The following is a 23,276-nucleotide window of genomic DNA, read 5'->3' as shown; positions in this document are numbered from 1 at the left end:
AATAACGACTAGCTGCAAAGTCAGCAGCTAGCCAAAAAATAGTGTGGAGCTGCCTTATGCGGAACAAAATCTCTGCATGTGCCTATATAATACAAAGCAAGATGACAGACTTACTTAATATTTGGAAGTTAATGTCTGTGGATACAGCAGTTTTACTGGATTTCACAACAGGAACAGGCTAGCCACTACCCTTCTTCCCAGACACAATAGCTAGAATCATTAACAGTGTGTTTCCGTAATTGGCAGTGTTGTGGTCTTGAAGCCTAACTCTTCTTTGAGCTTCACGGTTCTCTAGGGCAAGCACAATCCCTGCAATAGCAGTAGACAAGTACGTAGGCTCAGACCCTCAAGTCATTGATGTTGTAATTCTGGCTTGAGAGTCTTGCATTGTGCAGTCTTCATTCCTAAGGGAATGTTGCCTAGCTTCCTTACACAGTATGTGAGCAAGGGGTACTAAAAGGAGCCATCTAGGCAGAATCTGCACGAAAAACAGGAGTTAAGCTGTTGTCAGTCTGTCCAGTGATGCACACTTAAACCTCTGCTTAGGATCCTCAGCTATGAACTACATCGAGCAATGGGTTGCTGTCTGGTTTCCAAGTCGGGACTCTTGGTAGCCCAGATGAGTGGCTTATCTGAGGTGTTCTGAGAGAGAAGCTGATTAAGATGGGTGTTGGGGATTTCTCTGGCGTGCACTATTTTTCCTGCTGAATTGGAGCACAGCTGTGTTCAGATTCTGCTGGCAAGACACAGCATGCTGTCTCAAGATCTCCTAAAATTTCTTTGGGAATGGGGTATAGGGAGGTAGCAGCTTTGTGTGTAACTGGTGAAAGGGATGTAACAGGGACTGACAGGGAAGCAGATCTGCAGACTGAGTCAGTGTGAAGTTTACTGAAATCCACAAAGGTGTTTAGGTGCTGTGTGAAGTTTTAGAAACTTCAGAGAAAGGTAGGAAGAACAAAATACTCCAGGAAAGAGGAGGATTCTGCCGTACTAGATGACTTACATGCCTGAGTTATCCAGCATGATAGGAGGGCCTCTCCTAAGCGCACCTCTTGTGAAAGGTGGCTGGTGCACAGGTGGTATTGCCAGCTCCTTTCTTCTCTGAAGAACTTCCGTTGAGCTGGGGATGGGATTTGTGATGTCTTTCCTTTTTCTTCTCTCAAACTACACACAAGTACTAGATGTTTGGTCTTGATTATGCCGTGTTTTTCTTGCTGAGATAGACTTAGTAGAGACTTAGTGTCTCTCCAGAGAATCTTTACAACTACTGTGAGATCTGAATCCAAGCGAATTAAAATGAACTCGACACAGTATTAAATCTCTGTGCCAAAACCCTCCTTCAGTCAGCAAGAACAGAAAACAGGGAAGTGAAAAAACTGCAGGTGACATGAGTCACTTCATTGTGCGTCCCTAAAGGCTGAGCCTGTTCAGAGTCATTTGCTTGTGACAGGAGGGAAACAGCATAAGGAGAGGCTCTGCAGGGAGGAGTGACCAACTAAATATAGGCTTAGGCTGAGGGTGGTGAGTGGGTCATCTCTGATCTAGTAAGTGAAAAAATTAGTCTTATAATGCTCCTTAATCACTCATTCGGGTATTTTCATCAGACCTGTCTTGGGCTATGAGACCCTTATCTCTGGGTGACCCTTCCCAAGCTCCTTTCCCAAATATCTCCCTGAACTGTTTTGACAAGATCCACAGCTTTTTTCTTCTCACTAAGGGCTGAGCATAGTGGAGCTGTAATATATTCTTCTCTTGCGCCTTAGATTTTTAGATGAACCAAGAGGGAAAACTGGAGTCAGGTCAGTTTGGTAGCATTGCCTGGCCATTTAACGGCCAGCACATGGATGTTTTCCACTAAACATTTCTGCTGTAACTGGCCTAGGAAAGGTTTAAAAGTTGGTACTTCTCTCCTGTGCTGATCTTTGTCTTTATTTCTGCAGAACAAGCACTGGTTAATCCGACAAGCAAAGACTCCAATGACCAACTCTTCTATACAGTTTCTTGATGATGCTTATAGAAAGAGGTAAGAATTTTTTGTTGCTTAAGATTTCTGCTCAGAACTTTTATTGTCTTTTAAAAAAGAAAAGGTATTTTTTTTTAAACAGGTTTTACTAAGCCTGACCATAGATGTCGAATTGCCTGTAGTAGTTTTCTGGCATCTCTCTTGGCAGACTTGACTTTCTGCTTACTTTTTGCAAAGAAACTTGTCATTGACTTGAGAAATATTTTGCTCCCAAATGCTGCTGTCATTTATCATTAAAAAGACCAATCATGCTGAGTGCCCCTCATGCTTCTCTTTCAGCGGAGAGCAGGTTTTCATAAAAATGCCCTTACCTTCACTTGGATTCCAGAGTCTTACATAATGTACATCAAATGTGATTGATTTATCTGCCAGCTAATCTGATTTATTCACCTTGGCTCAGTCTGTGGTCTTTTTACGTGAGAACACCTGACTGGCCAGGGCAGGAGCTTGGTTCCTTTTTATAAAAGGGGATGTGAGGAACAGTGTGAAGATACAGCTTGTTCTCTTTTTTAAGAGAGAGGAAGGGTATTTGTTTACACTGTAGCTTTATTTTCTTTAAAAGCTCTGAAACAGACATTAGCTTAACTTTAAGTTTAAGCTCCATTCTGAGCTGTTATCAGGCATTTGCTTGTCACTTCAGAGATGGAAAACCAAGATTTTCAGGCTCTTGCTATATGAAACCTGAAGATAAAATTATGCAACAAAACCCTAAAGTAAGCCTGGAGACAACAGGATCCAAGAATGAGTAACTCTAATTCAGCATAGTACTAGTCTGTGGAGGCTCGTTACTGACTTACCAGAAGCAGTCATTTGTCTCAACAGCAAACCCCATGACAAAGGAAAGAATAACTTGTAGCTGTTCGAGGCTTTAGATACACTGCAGTAATGGACCCTGATATTCTGTGAGCAATACAAAATAGCACATGTAGTTTTCAAGCAGAAAAGATTCTGTGTAGACAATTAAATTCACAGCAGTCTTGGGGTTTAGTATTAAAAATGACATTAAAAGTAATAATAAGTGACCTTGCAGGAGATAACTCTGACTCTTTGTCACCATGTTGCCTCAAAGTTGGTCTTGACTGTCTCCGGATAAGAAGTAATCAGTATTTTGGTGTCATTCTCAGACACTACAGAATAAAATCAACAAGAACTGAAGATACACAGTCTGTTTCTATCTTAACTTGCAGTCTCAAAAGTACAGTGTAGTAATCTATGAAGTTTGTTTTCAGAATTTGCAAGCAAAATGATCCACTTGCAGTGCATACGCTGCTGACTTGAAACAGAGTACAAATGCCCTGCCTTGCAGCCAGAATTATTCTGATTTTTTTTTTTTTTCATGCTCTGACATGAATTACTTTGTTTCTGTATAGGTGGCAAACTCTGCTGTCAGTAGATGACCTGGTAGAGAAGCTAGTGAAGAAACTGGAACTGAATGGAGAATTAGACAACACATACATCTTTTACACATCAGACAACGGCTTCCACACTGGTAAAATTCTCACTGATTACTGAACATTTATAGAAGATCCAGGAACTGTGTAACACTTCACCCTCGGGACCACCCCAGAGAAGTGGGAACAGCAGTTATGGAAAACTGTAGACATGAGAAGTACTGATCTGAGTTGCAAAACAGTTTGGACCTGCAGTGTGGGGCGTTTGGGGATTTTATTGTTTGGTTGTGGTTTTTATCATTAATCACTGCCACTGCGTCCTGGTATACATGAAATCAGGACAGAAATGGAGGAAGGGTCCCTGTGTTCTAGAGTTGCCACAATAGAGTTAACCAGTAAAAATCAAGTCTGTATCATGCTGTACAACTGAAAATGCAGTATCTAAGCTGTTAAACTTGAAGATACTGCTTATACTTTGAAGTTGCCTGTTCTTGTCCTCCGCTTTCAGTGTACTTCACATTAAGAACCATTTCTGACTTTGTAAAAAAAATTGGCTTCTGGAAATTATGTAACACAAGACTCTTAAAACATAAAATCAGAAGCCATTTAACCTTTTCCATTTTCTATTGTGTAGGCCAGTTTTCTTTGCCAATAGACAAACGGCAGCTGTATGAGTTTGATATCAAAGTGCCATTGCTAGTTCGAGGCCCAGGGATAAAACCAAATCAGACAAACAAGGTAAGAAAGAAGTTAATATTGTTTCACAGTTCTCAACTTTAGGTATAATTTATTCTCCTGCATATATATGTACCAGTGAAATTAAATATATGGAGTGGCAGAAGGTGCAAAGACCTCATTCTAAAAAGCTGTGTGCTATTGCTTCAATCAGTAAATTTAATTGCAGGCTGCAAAAGTAAGCAAAATGTGAAGCTCGCTTTCCACAGATCCTGCCATAGCTTTTGAATGTACACGGTCCATTAGCCTATAAAGAAAAAATTAAGTACTGTTTAGGTGTACCTAAAATTACAAGTACTTAAAATACAGAAGTCTCATTGTTACATCTGTTGGGTTCTGGTCTTCTGAAGTTTTTCTCACCTTGCAGATGCTTGTTGCGAATATTGATTTGGGTCCCACTATTCTGGACATCGCGGGGTATGACTTGAATAAGACCCAGATGGATGGGATGTCACTGTTGCCACTGCTGGTAAGTAGAGAGACAGGGATAGTAACCAGCAGTTCTTGCAGGCGTTATTCTTCAAAGCAAATACTGCTTCCTCCAATAGACTCAAACCCAGATTCTTCCCTCAATGTCGTTTTCACATGGGATGTCCATAGCTTAGTGAAAAAAGTAGGTATCTTGTTGAAATGCAGGTGTGTTTTCACAAGCCCTACAACTTTGTGGTCACTTTGTAAGAGAAAGCTGTGTCACCCTTTGGCTAGTCCTGCCATTTGTAAGGATTCCTGTTTTGAAGGCTCTATGTTGTTTTCACCTTGCACCCTCCGTCCCTTTTTCCTTAGGGTTTCGCAGCACAGACACAGGACAAGAGCAGACTGTTCTTACTGAACTCTTTGGTTTGCCTCAATTTTTGGTAGAACTAGTGTTTCCCCCTAAACTCTGGAAAAATGCACATGGCTTTATAAAGTAAACTTGACCTTTCCAATAGGTGAGCAGAAGCCTATTTAAATAAAGCTGCTTGCAGTTGATGTGTTTAGTTTTAATTAAATTCAGTCAATAAATTGAAGGCAGCTTACTTGGAGATGAAGGATCATTGAGATTTAAAACACTGCTTTGTTTTTAAAACCGTGCATCCAAGCCTTAAGCTGTTCTTTAGACAGAAGCAGGTAAAAGACATCTAGTTTAAACTGATGGATTCAAAACTGTGAAATTCATTGTTTTGCTGTATGTACCTCTGATGGCGCTGTATACTAACTTTAAACTTCCCTCTCCCTCTGTCTTTAAAATGCAGTTCAAAATAGAGCAGCTTAAAACTTAGTTGCTTCTTAAAGCTGTTTATCTTTTCTTATGCCAAGGGTATCTTTTCCATCTGTTGTGATAGCGTGATATAAACCAAGCAGCCTCTCTACAGGGGTCTTGCCTGTAGTATAATTGTATCTGACTGTGTGGCTCCTATTTGATCGTACTGCAGGATTCTATATAAATTGCAGATAGTGCTTTAAACCCTCACAAGAAGGTGTACTAATATTTTTGGAGTTGGATCCTTGTTTTCCAGTTAAACAAGACCTTCTAACCTAAGGCTAAATATTATTTTAAGACTGACTAGGGATCATGACTCAAACTGCCTTGTAAGCAGTGGGCATGGAGCATTCCTTGTGTTTCACAGTGCAGCGGATACTAAGTGATGTTACTTTCTTGTCCTAGAGAGGAGACAAAAATGAGACATGGAGATCAGACTTCTTGGTGGAGTACCAGGGAGAAGGGTACAATGGCAGCAATCCTACTTGTCCTGGCCTAGGACCTGGAGTCACAGTAAGTAAGACAAGATCTGTTAATGTTAGAGAATAGCTGCTGGATTCAACCTGTTTGCTGTGTGGGCTAACCTGGTTCTATCAGTAAGCTCCCAGTGTCTTGGTGAGTAGGAGCTAGCTCTGTAGGTTCTGCCAGCCTTAAATGCTGGCAGAATCAGAGGGAGACGTGCAGCCTTGTGGAACTGATGTGTTCATGTGACTCTGCAGAACACAGCCACCCTTTCCTTGGGAATCTGTAGGGCCTTATGACTGGAGAAATATGCAGGAAGGTGTGGGCTTGGCAAAGTGGGTGGTAGCAACACCATGATTTTTCTAAACTTCCAGTCACCTTGTTGCACAGTTGTTGTCTGTGACTGTTATTTATAGGTCATAGCTACTTCCTGAATCAAAGAGGGTTTGCTTTAAGTAAAGCATCCCACTGGTGTGGTCTTTAGTAGTGTGTGTTGGGATGTTCTCCTCAGTGTATGCACGTTAGCTTCCCAGACAAAACACACTTAATTGTAGTGAGCCTAATAACAGTTTCTCAAATTTAGAAGAGCTGAGATTTTACTTAAAATCCTCAGGGGAGACTGCATGTATTAGACTAAGACCCTGGTGTTCATCAGCTAACTGCAGTTAGCTTGAGCTGGTACAGGCTCTAGGCAGAGGATTGCTAGTTCATCTTTTTTCCCTGCTCTGAAGTTTTTGTTCGCTGCTCACTTCACAGCACTGCTTCCCTGACTGTGTGTGTGAAGATTCCTATAACAACACATACGCTTGTGTAAGGACACTGTCAACCTCCTGGGACCTGCAGTACTGTGAGTTTGATGACCAGGAGGTGAGTCTGTCTCTGACTCGCAGATGTTCACAGCTGCGAGCGACTGTCTGCGCTCTTATCTGCTCTCAAGGCTTCTATAAAGTACTTTGAAAAGCAGACTAGCATTGCTTGCAGGATAAACAGTGAAGTATTTATCTACTGGTGAGAATGGTTGACCCGAACTCTGCTGCGGTTAGGAAAAAAAGAGAGGTGGGACGGGCGTGAGGAAGGGACAAGAGTCTAAACTATGATTGTTGCCTGTTGGTATCGCCTAACAGCCTCATGGTGGGGCTGAGCTGGGTTCAGTTCTCTGTCCTACCCCAATTCCATGCAGCAGAGTCTTCTGTATGACAAATGTTTCTGTTACACTCTGCCTCTGCTGCTCTTAGGGCGCAGATGCAACTTTTTTCCTGGGGAAGAACTGAAATCCCAGGCTCATCATTTCTCTTCTATCACTCGCTTGATTGTCCGGGCAGGAACAAGTATTTATAGTTAACAACTATGAGAAAGGTCTCAGACCCTATTTTTAACTTGTTTGGTGTGTAAGGGACATTTAATGTCCCCACTCAGAAACTGTCCAAATCTCACTAGTGCGTTACAGGGCTGATCTTTACTTGGCCTCCTTTGCACACAGTTGCTCCAGAGGAACACACTGAGTTTGGGGGGCAACAGGGGTTACAAATCTAATAAACTGCAGATAAATGCATAAACAGCAGTTACTGTGCCACCACACAGAACGCTTTCTTATAGTTGACAATGAACCACTTAAAACCAGGGGTGCAAATCCTGCATTGATGGTTTTGTGTGCTGAGATTAGCAAGAAAGATTGTGTAGGAGACTAAGACGATGATTAGCAGACCTGCCCTTCATTTTCCGCTTTCTAACAAATTTATGGTGAAGTCAAATGAGTGTTGCAGCTTTCCTCGTAAAAGTAGACTCCAAATTGATCTGATAATACACTACATGTCACTTTTTTTTCCCCCAGTAATGGCTGGAGCATTTTTTGGTCAGGGAGCTCACCTGGATGAGCTAAATTAAGGCTAACAGTGTTGGGAAGATGCAGCAATGTGGCTTTTAAAACCTTGCAGTGAGCCTTAGAAGAAAGCTCGCAACCAAAGGCTGGCTGGATGCATCTTTATCTATGTTAGACACAACCCAGCCACTTTAAATCAACATCATCTGCAGTCAGGCCTCTTATTCCAGCACAGACAAAACCTCATTCTGAATTCTTGAGATACGTTTGGCTAATACTTGTCCCACAAAAATGGTTTAGAGATTTAGTGTACAAAAAAACCTAATCTGCCCTAAATCCTCCAGACATAACCTCCAAAGCACACAAAAACCTTTCTCAAAGCATGTGCACACAAAAAAGCTTTCGTGTATGAGTGTTAGAGCATACTGGTATTCAGTATGTTTTGTATGTGTAGTCAAGACACCTGTTGGAGTTTGATGGCTGGAAGTGCCTGATAAGCTGATATGTGATATAATGGTGTGTTGATGGTCAGGAAATTGTGTATTTGAGATCCAGTAATGAAAAGGCAGCCAGCTTAGGCCATGGGCCTCTTGCTGTGGTCTTACAGTCATTAAGACAGGTTCCATTTATGTGTTAGAAAAAAATCTGCTGTGTAGTGGATGAGTACTTCAGGTGGAAGTGAAAACTTCTCCAGTAATACTGTCCTATCACACTAAACTTTACCTACACACTCTCTTGTCTTTGACCGCTAACCACATGGCCAAATACAGCTTATGTGTGGGAATGCTGCAGCATCATTAGGAATAACATTTCAGATGATATGCTGTCCTTAAGTGTTCTTCCCAAATAATATGATTAAAAGTTAATTAGCATTTAGGACTTAATACAAAGTAGGGACTCTCTTCTCCAGGTGTTTGTGGAAGTGTATAACTTGACTGCGGATCCACACCAGATCAACAACATTGCTAAAACAATTGATCAAGAAATTCTAGAAAAGATGGAACTACCGATTAATGATGCTGCAGTCCTGTTCGGAGCAACGTGCCGTACGCCGGGTGTCTTCGATCCCGGGTGAGCACTGATTCAATTCCGTTTATAGAATACTTTTAAATATATGTAATTTTTAAATTAAGCTGTTTATAGAGGGTATTTGTGTTGGAATATTATATTTGCTGACATACATACTGTTGTTTGATAGAGATGCTTTCTTGGTGCTTGTTTATTACTAATTCTCTAATTTAATTTAATCTACCAAATATAACTTGCTGGTATTAATACTACCTTCTTTAATCTTACTCTGACCTTAGATATAGCTGAGCTTACAGCTGTGCTGAGTAGTCAGAGGCAAGTGACCTCAGGTTTGCCTGCAAACAAGGAAAAGCTCTGCAGGTTACTGTAGGCAGCTGTTTTCCAAATACTTGATCTGGTTGTTCCTGGAAATGCTCTTAGCAAAAAATGGTTCCTGCAGGACCTAAGCTGTATGAATTAGTCAGCTGTTTTAAGTTAATAGCACTTCTATCCTCAAAAATCAGTTGGTAATCATTTGGAGTGAAGCTTTTTAAGCACTTTATTAAATGCCCTTACTGTTGTGCTATGTAAGTTTGTAATTTGAGGCAGCAAAGCTTTCTATTAGGATGCATCTCCTGAATACTGAATGTTATACATGCCAGTATGCTGTTGGCATATTGTAGCTAGTATTTATTTCTTTGGAGACTATCAACTCCCAAGTTGTGTGTCATTATAACTCATCTGCTGTAATATGTAGCGAGGTTGTCCCTGCTGCATACCGTTGAGAAACAACTATTCATATGGCCAGAGCTTTTCTGGAAGTAGCTCTTTCTAGAAGAGTTGGTCACTGTGTGCTCGTGGTCACTCACACAGACTCTGTTCCTCTCTCTAGGTACAGGTTTGACCCACGGCTCATGTTTAGCAATCATGGTGTTCGGGCTCGGAGGTTCTCTGCACGGCCCTTGTAAGGCACTTCAGAGCCTCTTGCAGTTGGCTCCCGCTGGCCAGTTTCTCCAGTGACTGCAGCAGGTCTGTCTTCGTAGCTCTCGCTGATCACAGCTGGAAGACTTTTCATGGGTTATTCAAACCCTGTTTGGAAGAAAAACCCTTGTCTTTAGCTGGTTGCCTTGTGCAATATGTATCTCTTACAGCTGAACTCTAACTCTGAATCGTTAGACACAGCTAATCTATCTTGCTCAGATAATTGATTACCACCTTTGTCTTTCAAGTATCTTTTCATATCACAGGCACTGAGGTGAACCTTTGCCTATGGATCTGAACAGTTTATTTTGTTCTAAAAATCACTAAATGTTTATCTGAGTTGGGTTGGATAGGCAGGTGCTATTGCACAGTAATGCTCACCCATATTCAGTGTTACAGGCTTTCCCAAAAGCTATGTTTAATTATAGATTTCCTGTATTGAGCTCAAAGCTGGTGATAACAATAGCGAAGTAGCCCAAAAGAGCATAGAAAGGCATTAGGCAAAGCTGTAGATCAGACTAGCAAGTGTCTAAATACTCTCTTTCAATGAGACCACTTCAAGCGAGACCAATGAATTTTGTAGGACAGCTTTGGTAGCTTGCAAACAAGAATGTAACTTTAAGATCCTTCTAGTGGGAAATGCTGTAATGGGTTACTGTGTACTACTGAAAAATATCTTAGGGTTTAATATAGGCTTCCTATGAGTGAAACAAGAGTGTTGAGACTAACAAGTGTTCAAATAAGTGTGCCTGTGTTTTGAACTAACCCTTAGATCTTTTAATACATGAACAGAATAATGCTAAAGGAAAAGAACTACAACAAAAACCTGGGCACCGCAGTAAAGCTGATCTGTCTCTAACCTCCAAATGTCTTTAATTGTCTAACATCTTGGTTGAATTAGATTCTTGAAGGTAAAATTATTCTGAAAGAAAACTAGCTATAAATAAATCAATCGTTGCTCACTAGAAGTTAGGCTGAGAGGGCTACTTTAGGCAGTTTAACTGCTTTCATAGAGTGTTGCTTTTGCTTGAGATGTAACTACTCGACACCTGCAGTAAGTGCCTTGACACCAAAGGACTTGCCTGGCCTAAGACGCCTGACATGCACGCAGTGTTATCACTCGGCTTTCCCCGTTGGGAGGGGATAGGTATTTTCTCGTCCAACCTTATAGATTGGGGCTTAATCTGAACTGCAAGCCATCACTTGTACCCAAACTGAGTATCTTTCTGAATCCTGAAAAACACCCAAACTTGCGTCAGCATGTAAACTTCTGGATACGTTTGTTGGCAAAACACCTCCTCGAACCACCCAAATTGTCATATCTTCTGCCAGACAAGTTTCATGCTGCTTGTGGGCAAATCAGCTGTGTTATCAAGCAAGATGATTGTTCCCTTCTCAGGCAAACCAAGGCACAACTACTTTCAGTTAGTTACTTCAATTCTTTTACCCAAATAGAGAGCATGATGATTTCAACTTCTGTCACATAAACCCTTTTACTAAGTAATCATTCAAAACTGTGAAGGTGCATAGCCCAGTGCACAGACCCGCAAACTGGATACAAGTAGTGCTATAACAACGGAAGTTGAACTTCCTTGGCTTTTAATTCTGAAGCACAGAAGTTGTCCTTCATGTAGCCTAGAGCTGCAAACTTCTGTGGTGGTCTACAGGTTAGGTTTTATACAGCTTTTTGTCTCAAATCTAACTTATTGTTTCAAGTCTCTAGAGTGACCAAATATTTGAGAAAAAATCATCACTTGAAAGGTAACTTTTCAGCTGGAGCATCTGTATAAATGCAGGGGGGGCTGGATATTCAGACTACTTACATGCTTTCAAATACTCAGGACTTTTTTTTTTTCCTCCACTACAACTGTAGCTTTATCCTGTTTTTTGTTTCTCAAGCCTTAGTATTGCCTGTCAGTATCCTTCAGACTCTGTTTTGTCTTTACAAACAAAACCAAAGTTGTTTTCATGCTCTCAAGTGTTTTCTTTCTGAGCTAAACTGGAGTTACATGGTGTTTTCCTTCAGATAATTCTAGCAACTTAGACATGTTCTTTGTTTAAACTTAATTTTGGTAGCTGTGTGGAGGCTAACGGGAAAATACATTGATTGCTGCACATTAAACCCTCAACAGTTCTATCCAATCTAGGTCAATGTGTCAAGTTTCTACTTGAGTTGAGTTTCAGTGCAAGTAATGGAGTATGTGCTTCTTAATAGAAAAAAAACCAAACTTTGTTCTGGGTACAGATGTGTAGCTGTCTTTTCTTCAAGTGATCTTAAGCCATAACAAGACAATTTTCTTTTGGCATGATTTAATTTTGCCTAATAACTAATATGAAAGTTGACAGAATTGATACAGACTATTCAGTATGTGTGACCAGAATGTTTTACCCAATTGACACTTGCTCTCTGCACACACCTGTAAAGCACTTTGTAACTACACTCAATAACTTACATGCTCCCTGTCAGAGAACCATACTATAGTCTGAAATCTGTCATAGGTAATGTGTTGTATTAAAACTGAAACTCAGAATGAAATCAGTCAGTCCTTACTTAGCCACAACAGTGGTTCAGGCAGACACCTGCCTTCACTCCTGCTTTTGATAAAGAACTGAAGACCTGTTCAGCACAAGCACATAGTTGAAGGAAGAACAGGACCCAACAGTTGCTGCCACTGCTGTTGTTAGAGCTCCTCTGCTGTCTGTTTCCATGAAGAATTAATTCTGAGTACTTTTTCACAGCCTTGGAATGAACAGTGCTAATTCTTATCCTTGGTGATTAAAACAACACTATGAAGGAACCTTGATTCCCAACTAAGTGATTTTAAAACTAAATGGTCTTCCTGGAAATGCCATTTCAGATGCTATTTGACCATGGCTGTATCTGTACCTTGTTACTGAAGGCATTTGGGTTAAATGAAAGGACTTTACTGGTACAGAGTTGGGTTTAGGTAAAATGTGATGATTTTTATTTTTAAAAATCATTATTATCAAAGCAGAGCTGTGAACTTTAATGGTTGCATCAGGTAAAGTAGATACTATACAGGGAGAAATACAGTTTCAGAATTTTATTACATTATCCTAAACCAAAAACCATTTGATACCACTTCAGCATAAGTGAGTACAGCCAGTATGTGCTTACCCAGCATCAGCCCATTGAATTGGGCTGCTTCATTTTGCAGAATAAAGTTGTAACAGGGACACAGACATGCAAAACACCCCCAGAGCAGGTCTAGTAACACCTTTTCAATCACATTAAATTTAAGACTGATTCTACAACTAAACACAATATTTCATCATAATGAAACAGGTATTGTTTATTGTGATTCAGTTTAATTTGTATCACTCTCTCTGTATGTGAGCATACTTTGCTGTAGCATGTTGAGAGCATACTTAACTTCTGCTGTTTTGAACGTTTGTTTAGAAAGTGCCCTTCCAGAGGACCCTGTTCACTGCTGCACTTTTGGGGAAAGAAAAAAATAAACTGCCTATCAAACTTCCTGTCCTTGTTACTGAACTTCAGTTAAACCTTTCCACAGGACCAAGCTGTGTCACACTTCTGAGGACTGAATTCCTAGTTATAAGCCTGTTCTCTGCTTACTGCCCTGCTACTGAACAGTGGCCACTAGTGAACTTTTATATGGTAACAGGGAACCTCATGTGGAGAGTTTAGCGAGACAACATGTGACTGCTTTGTACCGGGAAGAAATGCTGAGGTGAGAAAACAAATTCAAACACAAGCTGTACTTGCTCATATTTCCTTGGAAACTGATGTAGTTGGATAGGTGGAAAAGCTTAAAAAAAGGGACAATGGAGAAACTGCTGTTCATAATTAAAACCAAGTATGTTCAGCCTCTGGGAAAGAGGAAGAAAAAAATCCTACATAAGGCTTTTTCCAAACTGGGAACTGTGAGCAACAGTGAGATATGTGCTACTCACTCCAGTCCCTGGTACAGAGTTGAATTCCTTGATGATGTGCAACTGTTGTTGAAAAAATACACGTAACTTTTCTGAGCTATAGAGCAAGGTGATTTGGTACCTTTAACCTATGTAAGTCTGAGACTTTCACAAGCTTCTAAAACAAGTATTTCTGCATTGTATTCTCATTTCTGCTTAGCCACGTGGTATCAGTTTCATTTCTCCTCCAGTGACACAGCAGTCTTCCATTGACTAGAGAAAATCATTTACCAGCAGCTTGAAACAACACTGCTATCTTTCTTTTGATGCTACAGCTTCTGAAAACTGAAGTTTACTGTAGCACCACAAGAAAAGGCAGCTCTGTATTGCCTAGATAGACCTTCCCATCGTGCTCAAAGACATCACTGACAGCCCAAGTGATGCTGCCATCAGGGTCATGGAAGCTTGCCACAATGTCTCCTTTGTCATTAATGTCCAAGAACAAGCCATGTTTGTGAAGAAAAATGCTGTAGAATGATAAAGGAGTCACCTGTTTTAGAAAAAGAAACGGTGTTAACACTTCATTCGAGGGGGGGAGTGGAGAAGTTCCATGACTAGAAAGAAAAGGGAACGCTAATATATTGCTTTCCAGATGTTGCTCTAGTCAGATTCATCTGTCACTTGATCTTTTGCTAATATCTGCTGGACTGTGTCTAAAGCTGGCAGTCTGATCTTTACTGATCTTAACAGTACAGTGAGTGCCTGCTTGCTCAAGAAGGTGTGGAAATTGTTTGAACTTACTCCAGCTGCCAAAAGCCACCTATTTTCTAAAAGCAGGAATAAGAAGGACTTGATGGAAAACAACTGAATCACCCACTTCAGTGTTTTTCCTGTGCAAGTTCTAGGGGAAAAGGTGGCACGGTTCCTAGAAAAAGTAGCATGGTTAGTCATAACCAGCTCCACAGCTCTTGCTTGGCAACCTGTAAAGGGTTCTTCACCTGCCTTGACAGTGTCACGTTGCTATAAACAGCAGGCTGAGGGCTTGCAACTATGGACTCCTTCTGTCAGTACTGATTCTTCTACTTATAAATGCATTCTTGGTGTTACCACAACAGCAAAACTGCTGTAGTTTAATATGTAAAAGAGAAAACAATACTCAGCCGGACTGGTATGTACTGGCATGATGGCTGGTAAATATAAAGCAATCTTTTGTGTTTCCTAGTGAAGAATAAGTTCTTTCATACTTTAAAATTTAATACTTTGTGACATTGATAGCTACTACTACACAGTGTCAAAGGTACCTTTACAATGAATCTCTTCAGGAATGGATACAGTCCTAAAGCATCCAGAAAAGGAGAAAAGAAACCGGGAAAGCGAGCAGTAGATATTCCAACTCTGTATAAGCCTGTGTTTGATAATCTGATGTTGTCTGGATACCCAGGGAGGTTGTCCACAAAAACTTCTTTTCCTGCATTAGCTCACTCACCCCAATAGCCTGCAAAAAGGGAATTCTGTGGTCCTGAGTTATAGGTGGCATGCTGCCAAAATACAGCAAAGTTTAACCCAGCATGGGAAATGGACATCAGGGCTTGATTCATGCAAGAAATTTTTTCAAAACACACAAAAGGACCTCTGCAGGAAGTAGTAAATGCAGAGGGACTAACCTGAGGTAATGATGATTGGTCAAAAACCTCATCTCGTGTACTGGTAACATAAACAGTACCCTCTCGGTCTAGGTCAAACACCTATTCATAGAAAATGTGCCTGTTAAATGAAAAACTGGTACGTGAATTTGGGCTTTAGAACTTCCACGAAATAGAACACTTAAAACACTGAGTCCCTTTAAAATGAGGTGTTATGCTAATCACCATTATCCTGCAGTAACACTTGTCCTTTGAGGTCTGTTGTAACTGTAATGGAATTATCATTGGGATAATTCTAATTGAGTCTGAGGAAATTAGAGCCCCAGATATCAGTAAAGCAGTATACAAAACATTTGGCAGTGGGAAGAGCAACTCTTAATCTTTACCTAGAATTCACCAAAATATCTGAGTCTTGCAATAGAAAAATAGTAATTTAGACTAAGTTTCCAATAGCAACCCTGTGACCTGCACATCTTCAGTTTACAATTTTAGAAAAGGAAAAACAGAAAAGTAAAAATATGAACATCATGTCTACAAATTGATTAAAAAACATGTAATATAAATTAACATGGAAGGTTTTATATCTAGAAGAATTGTGTTAACATACCCTAAGATTCTACATATGCTGGTTTCTGCTATCAATAAGTAATCTTCATCGGGAGACAGTGCAATCCCATTTGCCATGTACAAGCCACTGAGCACTATTCTTCCTGTTCTTGTTGCAGGGTCATAGACCAAGAGGTGACCAAGATGGTTTGTTTCAATTACCTGAATTAATACATCTAATTAATAAAAGAAAAACTAGGCTGCCAAAATCCCTGGTTTCCATTACGACAAAAAATGTTCAGAAGTTGTATTAACATAAATTAGCTAAAAGCAGACTTTAGGCAATGGCAGATGTCATCTTTATAAGAACAACCAGCTCACATCACTAAAGGAGCAAAGGATTTTGTTCATGTCATTTCCCAGGCTGATCGCAGCATCCTGGCAAAGCCAGGGGAACATGCGGGAAGTTCAAAATATGTTATCCTGCAGTTCCTGCTTTAGCAAAATACTGAGGCCTATCAGGCTTCTGCAAACAACTGCAGCTTCTTCAAATCAAACCAGAAAGCATTCATGAGTGTTCTGCTAAAGCAGGTAAACAGCCGACATTGTGCTTCTGATATGAGATAATTTGTCTAAATTTCTGCTAAAAATCTGCAGGGCAGCTTTGAATTGTACCCACATAAGCCTGTGAAGAGGAAACTGCTCGTATGTTCGTCATTTGCAGCCCCTTGTCAAGTGTGAAATACTAAATGGCAAAATGATGAACTGCCAAACAATGACTGTGACAGCTTTAAGAAACAGCAAGTGACACATAAAAAGATTTCAATTTTTTTTTTTTATTTTCCTTTAATAACTTGGATCTCAACTCCTACCCCTTAAATTAAATGTATTTCCCTTAATTTGATTTTTTTCTTTGCTTAATTTTATCCACAGTTCTGGTAGTATAGATGAGTCTCAGTGTAAACTTTCTGTCTGTGACCTTGCTGAATTTCAGCTTTACAGACAGTTTGTTCTAGATAAAGTTTTGTGCAGAGGCTATGACGACACAAAAAGATACCTCCAAGCACACCAGCAATTTGTTACCTTCCATTTACTGTGGTGTAAGAGCATGCTTGTAGAGATACCAGAGAGAAATGAACATCCTGTGAAACTCCTGACTGTAGTGTATCACATGACAGTTTCTTTGGGTAGTCATACCCAGAGGTTGATCTGTTGGGTTTTGATTGCTTTTTTTTACCCCTGCAAAAGCAGCTACAGAATAGCACAGCCCATCCTCTGCCTCAGGGCTGCAGCATGCTGCATTTATAGCATGCTTGGCCAAAACACACAAGCACAATTGAAAAAAGCTTGTCTCTTCTGCAGGCTGGTACTGCGGCCAGCACAAAAATTAACGCTTAAGCTGCCTGAACAAATGGCCACAAAGGTTACCTGGCCTCACCTCATATCTGTGATGTCGTCTTTCCCACTTGCTACTTGAATCAGTAAAATAAATCAAATTTTTCTTTGATATTTCTAATCCATTTAGGAATTTGAAAGGCAGCCCATCCACACCTAGTAAATAAACATGACCACTGATTAAAATAAGTACAAAACCACCAAGTGTTCAAAACTGTTGAGATCCACACAAGCTTAAGATTTCAGACGTTACAATTCCAAATCCCATATACTTAATTTGTTCAAGCTAAAGTCCAAGCTCCAATTACTTTCATTTGCAGGAAATATGTTCAGGTTGCAGCTCAACATAAACAGATACCAAGCCTCTGACAAATACAATTGCTTTTGTTTTCTTCTATTTTTTCAACAAACTTAAAAATATAAAGCCAATGGGCTTTCAATCAGCCCAGTCCCACACTCACTCGTACCGATCCCAACTGAATAAAGTGCCTTGATCTCCCAGTTTATATATAAACATGAGGACCAGACCCAAGATCAATCTACTTTCCCACTAACTGTAGCATCACCTTGTTCACTTGACAGCAGGAGGGATTTCTCTCCTGTCTTTGGGTTGACTTTGTACAGGCCTAAATAAGAATCCACCACAATCAGGTTACCGTCCTGATCCATTCGCACTCCGTGTGGCCGGCCACATATTGGCTCATAGTCTGGAGTTCCTGAGATACAAACAGGAGGATGTATGAGACCAGGAGGCTGACAAAATGAAGATCACAAAATGCAAAGGCTAAAAAGCACTTAACTATCATCCTTTGAATAAACCAGATCTTTAAAAGCTTCCTTAAACTGTCTCTAAAAGTAACTGGCAAAGGAAGTACCAGTATAATCTCAATCTAGTCATCTGTGTTCATTATTACTGAAGAAAAAATCTGCTCCCAACCTCCAAAGAAACTCAGCTTTGTTTTCCCAGACAATTTTAAAGGTGCCCGAAGAACTGGGTAGGATTACTAAATCAGTAAAACAAAATGGATTAGCTGCTGTTTATTTTATATCTGAAATAAAAAGATGGGAGAAAACCACTTCTAGGAAAAAATTATCTAACTAATTTCCTTCAGCTGAGGGGCCCGAGTTCCACAGGTCGCATGGGAATCCTGGAAGGACTCCTCAGATAAAACTACAAAGCCCAGATCTACCATGTTTAGTATTCTACAGTGAGTAATTTTTCTGACAGCAGTGACATTTAGTAAAACTTGACACCCTACAGTTTTGTCACCTGATGCCTTCTACTCCAAAACAGGTATTTTCCCCCAGTACTCCAGTAAGCAAGGGACAACATTTCCTACAGCTCACTAGAGCTGTAACACACCAGTAACACAAGCTGACTGACTGACTGCTGCCAAAAAGTTAACAGCTGAGTTCTGGTCTCACTCTGAATCATTTTGCTCTCATTTTTGGTTTCTTAACTTCTAAATAGTCTATTATTTACATAAGACTCACAAAAGTTCAGTAATCTTTGAGAAGTCTTTCAAATTCAGTTAAGACTAACCCCTAGCACAGAAACTTTGGGGCTAGGGAAAGCACCTCAATAACTGTCACATGTTTAGGAAAACAGGCTAAAGACTATTCTGAGTCTCTGATGCCTTTGTAAGATTTGAACTGTTTCTAAAATACATTCCAATCTTAAGGCAAGAAAATAATTGGGTAAATGGTGTCTTTAGACCACTCTCAAAAAGCTTTGTATAAGAGGACTTCTGTAATATGTTGTTCTTTATTCAAATGGCCACCCAGTCTCAAGGGGTAGAGGAGTGTCTCGTTATGTCTTAATCCTGCCTACATAAGGAAAAACTACATGATCACAGTGGGCTTCTCTTACAAATTTGCAGAAAAGACTCAGAAAACTTTAACAGGAGCTAAAATATCACTTCAATTTCTGTTTCAGTGATGTTTATTCGAACAAGTTTGTTGTCATTTTCACATCATAACCATGACTCACCACATTCAGGCAAGTCCTGTCCCATTTGAGTAATGAAATGCAGCTGATCACCACTGATCATCCAGAGTTTCCCATCCACAGTACCAGTATAGATATTACCTTCAAGTAAGAACATTAGAAGACTGTTTTAAAAGGGACCAAGGCAAATATACCATAAATGAAGGACATTCCTCATTATTTTGAGCCCTTTCTTCTTGTTCCTAATCTATATATTCTGTGCACCCACAAAGCAACGAAACCACAGAGCTTACTTTAAATATATTTTTATAAAGTAGGAAGACCAAATTGGAAATTAGAAAAATATGACTTCTTTGTATGTTTATTTTAAATAAACATAATACATTAAAAGCTATCTTAAGACTTCCTGGGTTAGCAGCAAAGAAAGGCATCAAGGATGGGACTACAGATTAATGGGGGATATTCTCATCCTGCCAGTGACAATCAGTGAAAGCATTAGCAGAGCTCACATGATCTACCTGTCTGTCCTGAGGGTTCTGCAGCATTACCAACTAGCTAAAATGTCAGTAGGTGAAAGGAAAATGTTCCAATGGCCGATCCAAAACAAGAAAGCAACACTTCTCTTCCTCCTAGGACATTAAAATCCTAAGGAAAAAACCGTAAGAGTGGTCGTTTGGGTTTTTTTTTTTAAGCTGTAATGTTTTGCTTTAGTTTTGAACCACCAGAATAACACTAAAAATTAAGTTTGTGTAAGTTTGCATTAAAGGACTAAGCATGGTCTTCTAGTGGATACCTGCTTAGCAGTGGCTTTCTCCTGTGCTTTTCAAGTGTCAAAACCTTAAGGGAAGTCTTCAAATCTTTTTACATTGTATTGTAACTCCTACAACTTGTTTGTGGAGTATCAGAGGCAAAACACCAGCGGTGACTAAGCCCCACCTCTAAAAAAATAGCATCCTCCTACCTTTTGACTAGCCCAGGCTCTGAAACAGTGCAGTGCACATGAGCAATCATAGACTCACTGTTCAACAAAATACACTTTTAACGCAAAGTCTGTTCACTGTCTGGAAACGTTCCTCTGATTTGTCTCTTATTTACATAGATTGAGCTAAAGTAGACATAATTTTCCTTACCTGTGACCTGCATTTCACCCTAACCTTATTTACATTTACTAATGTGCAGTCACTTGGTGACAGGTGTTAAAGGACAGTCCATAAAAGTTACTCTACCTTTCTGTGCCAATATTGCTAAAACCCCACCAGTTCTGTCTAATGACCACCTACACCAGAGCAGATAAACAGATATTCAAATGTCTGGCATCTGCTCACACACATCTATGGAAAAATGTTCTGAGCAAATAGGACAGATTCTCAAAGTATCAGCTATCAGACCTAGATTAAAAGAATTGTCTAGGATTACTGGCATACAGAAAGCACCTGTTTATCCAAAGGGAGAATTTCAGGGCCACTTTGCTTGGGAAAAAAACAGAGGCTGAACTTTGCTGTCATAAAATACACTGGGCATTCTAATGCCTCCCGAGGCACGTTGGAGACAGCTGAAGTTTCTGCTCGCATACCAGATTCTGTATTTAAAGGAAGAAATCTTAGACTTGCAATGCTATTTTCTGTCATGCTATGCACTAGGCTGTGATGCTATGTTTAGATTACACAGCTAGTATGAGTGGGTTTTGCACTAGACTTCTCTTATGAGCATCCGTAGTAAAGTGAAGGCAAATCAGAATTAATTACTAATTACTCTAATTACCGGCAATATCCTGTCTCATTCAGACAGAAAACAGCATTTACCTAAATCAAGCAACATCACCACAACACTTACTACAAACTTGGTCATATTGTATGATTTCAACTGACTGAATCCAGTCTCCTAAAGCATCCTTAAATTCAGGGAAAAGCCACAGTAGAATTAACACACTCAGGAAAAACAGAACCAAGACAGTACTTTTATACAGCATTATGAAAGAGGTTAAGATTTGGCAACACAGAGCATTTGCAGGATTAGTCCTCAAATGCAAAGATATGGAAGAACATACAATTATCTTACTTTTTGGAGCAATCATTTAGCAATTATTCCTATTTTTCTTTATTTGGATTTAGTTCTTAAGTCTTGGATTTAACTTCTTCAGTCTTCCCTTCTAATAACTCAACCAAGCAGATGCATCAGATGTGTAACATGTAGCAGATGTATAACTTTACCCATTTGGAAGCTAATCTACTTGCCTTCATCATCAGCAGTAAAAGACTCGGGACCTTTCAGTTGTCCTGTGAAGATTCTTTGTCCACTCTGAAGCTTTTTATTCACTTGCAATGATCCAACTAAGGCAGGAGGTGGCTTTTCAAAACTGCACCAAATGAATTATAAATATGATGTAAGAAACAAGAGAACACTGGACTATACTATTTTAAGGGAAAGTAATAGGGCTTTATTCCAGAGATACCAGTAACTGGTTTAAATTTAACAAATTTAAAGAATTTGTTAAAACTATTAGTATTTGTTAAAACTATTATTATTTGTTAAAACTGTTACTTCAAACTAAATTAACAATTCTGTGGAGCCTGCAGGGCCAGGCTAAAAAGAATACAGACTTTTTGGGAGACTTTTTTGTTCTAGAATTAATACAAACCCAAAATTGCCATCATCCTAGATTAGTCTGAGCATTACTAACAATCTCTTTACATGTATGTATGAATACTGCATTGGTCACTGTTGTTTTGCCTGAAATCCACTTGTTTTTTAAAATCGTTCCTATTTTCCAGGTTTATGACAGAAACAGTTTCTCCTGCACATGAACTTAAGTGCCATGCTTTATACGCCCCTGTAGGATGAAAAGTGTTGGAGTAGTTCTGAAAGCACAGGTATTTCCCAACAAACACAAGCATTGAACTTTAAAGTTAAGCAGGGGAACCTACACGAATGGTTCTGGATCAATGGGAGATGGTAAAAAGTAAATGCTAGCAAAAGTTGTGAGGACTACAGCTAGAAACCCCCATGCTGGGAACCTGCAAGGAAAAGAACACAGTTGTTATGAGCGTACAGGAGGAGGGGAATAAGAAGACTCAATATTTTTTCAGTAGTTAAAAAAATTCAATGCTAAAAATAAAGACTGAAGAAGACAAACCAGACTGCAACAACACAGTGATCTCTGCCATGGAGAGGAGTGCCCGGCCACACTGCAGACAGCACTGCTGTCCTGCTCTGCCTCCCACTGGAGCTCCTCCAGTCTCCGAAAGGGTGATCCAGCCCCTGAACCGGCCAAAATCCACAAAGTTTCTTTTGCAAAGTTGTGTTTCTGGTAGTACGTAACTGCTGAAGGCACAGACACAGTTACTTGTATGGTAACTTGGCTGACTCTAGCATCTTTAAGGCCTTTTACCAACCTTTTTTACCCTGGCTGGTATTTGGCATTGGCGTATTTGCTATTAACAGGTTTTACCAAGTGCATACATAGTCATAACATGGTTGTTGCACACATGAAGCTATGAGGTCTCACATGAATCAATCCTCAAGGAACTGGTCAATCCACAATCATCCCCTCTGCTGCAGGACCACAGTGCCCAGGGAAGAGTAACAGATCAAGGCAAAGTAGCTCCGTTGTACCTATCCAGTTAGGATTAAACCGTTTCTAAGAAACACAAAATAAATAACCAGAAAATTAAATATTCGTGTTTCTGGAGAAAACCACTAAAAAGCTTTTAAAGATAAAAAGCAGCGGTAGGAGTTTCCCGGGGAAGGAGGAGCCGGGTACCGCCTCCAGCCCAGCACCCGTCTCTCCTGTATTCCCCTCGTGCTTCTGCCAGAGTTTTGTTATAGGAGGAAACCGCTCGCTGCGGCTTTCCCATCCAGCCTGGGTGGGAGAGTGCCCACTGCGAGCCCGCGGCTGCGCTGCCCCTGCGCGGAGCCGGCTCCGTGAGGGGAGAGGAGGGGAGAGAAGCCGCGCTCCGGTGCTGCCCGCGGCTTTGTGAGGCGAAACATGGCGGCCCCGCGGCTCTCCCCGCATGCCCCTCCGCTGCCCGCCCGCTGCTCCCGCACCGCCACCGCCCTCCTCCCTCACGCCGAGAGCGGCGCTTACATGGCGTCGCGGCGGGCGGCCCCCTCCTCGGAGGCGAACACCCGCCCTCCTCCTCAGGGAGGAGGCAGCACCGCCCGGGCGGGAAACGTGAGGCAAAGGCGGCACCT

The 23,276-nt window shown here is 40.5% G+C and overlaps 2 protein-coding genes across 2 annotated transcripts in view; one reads left to right on the top strand and one right to left on the bottom strand.

The window, feature by feature from the left end:
- Window positions 1-13,152, top strand: part of GNS (glucosamine (N-acetyl)-6-sulfatase) — a 20,746-nt gene extending 7,594 nt beyond the window's left edge. Inside the window, 10 exon segments of the mRNA XM_030479313.1 lie at window positions 1,941-2,023; window positions 3,394-3,512; window positions 4,049-4,152; window positions 4,517-4,618; window positions 5,795-5,902; window positions 6,608-6,718; window positions 8,581-8,670; window positions 8,672-8,699; window positions 8,702-8,741; window positions 9,571-13,152. Coding sequence (XP_030335173.1) covers window positions 1,941-2,023; window positions 3,394-3,512; window positions 4,049-4,152; window positions 4,517-4,618; window positions 5,795-5,902; window positions 6,608-6,718; window positions 8,581-8,670; window positions 8,672-8,699; window positions 8,702-8,741; window positions 9,571-9,646 — 861 coding nt within the window. The 3' untranslated portion in view covers window positions 9,647-13,152.
- LOC115605211 (adipocyte plasma membrane-associated protein-like) lies at window positions 12,603-23,276 on the bottom strand. Its single transcript, XM_030479315.1, is given in 10 exon segments — window positions 12,603-14,103; window positions 14,855-15,064; window positions 15,800-15,964; window positions 17,181-17,293; window positions 17,704-17,853; window positions 19,128-19,226; window positions 21,320-21,441; window positions 22,010-22,099; window positions 22,591-22,722; window positions 23,170-23,276. Coding segments are annotated over 9 exon segments (1,149 nt in total). The 5' UTR covers window positions 22,593-22,722; window positions 23,170-23,276; the 3' UTR covers window positions 12,603-13,905.

The sequence above is a fragment of the Strigops habroptila genome, chromosome 3 (assembly GCF_004027225.2).
Source record: "Strigops habroptila isolate Jane chromosome 3, bStrHab1.2.pri, whole genome shotgun sequence".
In the NCBI taxonomy this organism is placed as follows: domain Eukaryota; kingdom Metazoa; phylum Chordata; class Aves; order Psittaciformes; family Psittacidae; genus Strigops; species Strigops habroptila.
Note: the sequence above shows the minus strand (reverse complement) of the source record. Positions and strands in the feature narration are given on the sequence as shown.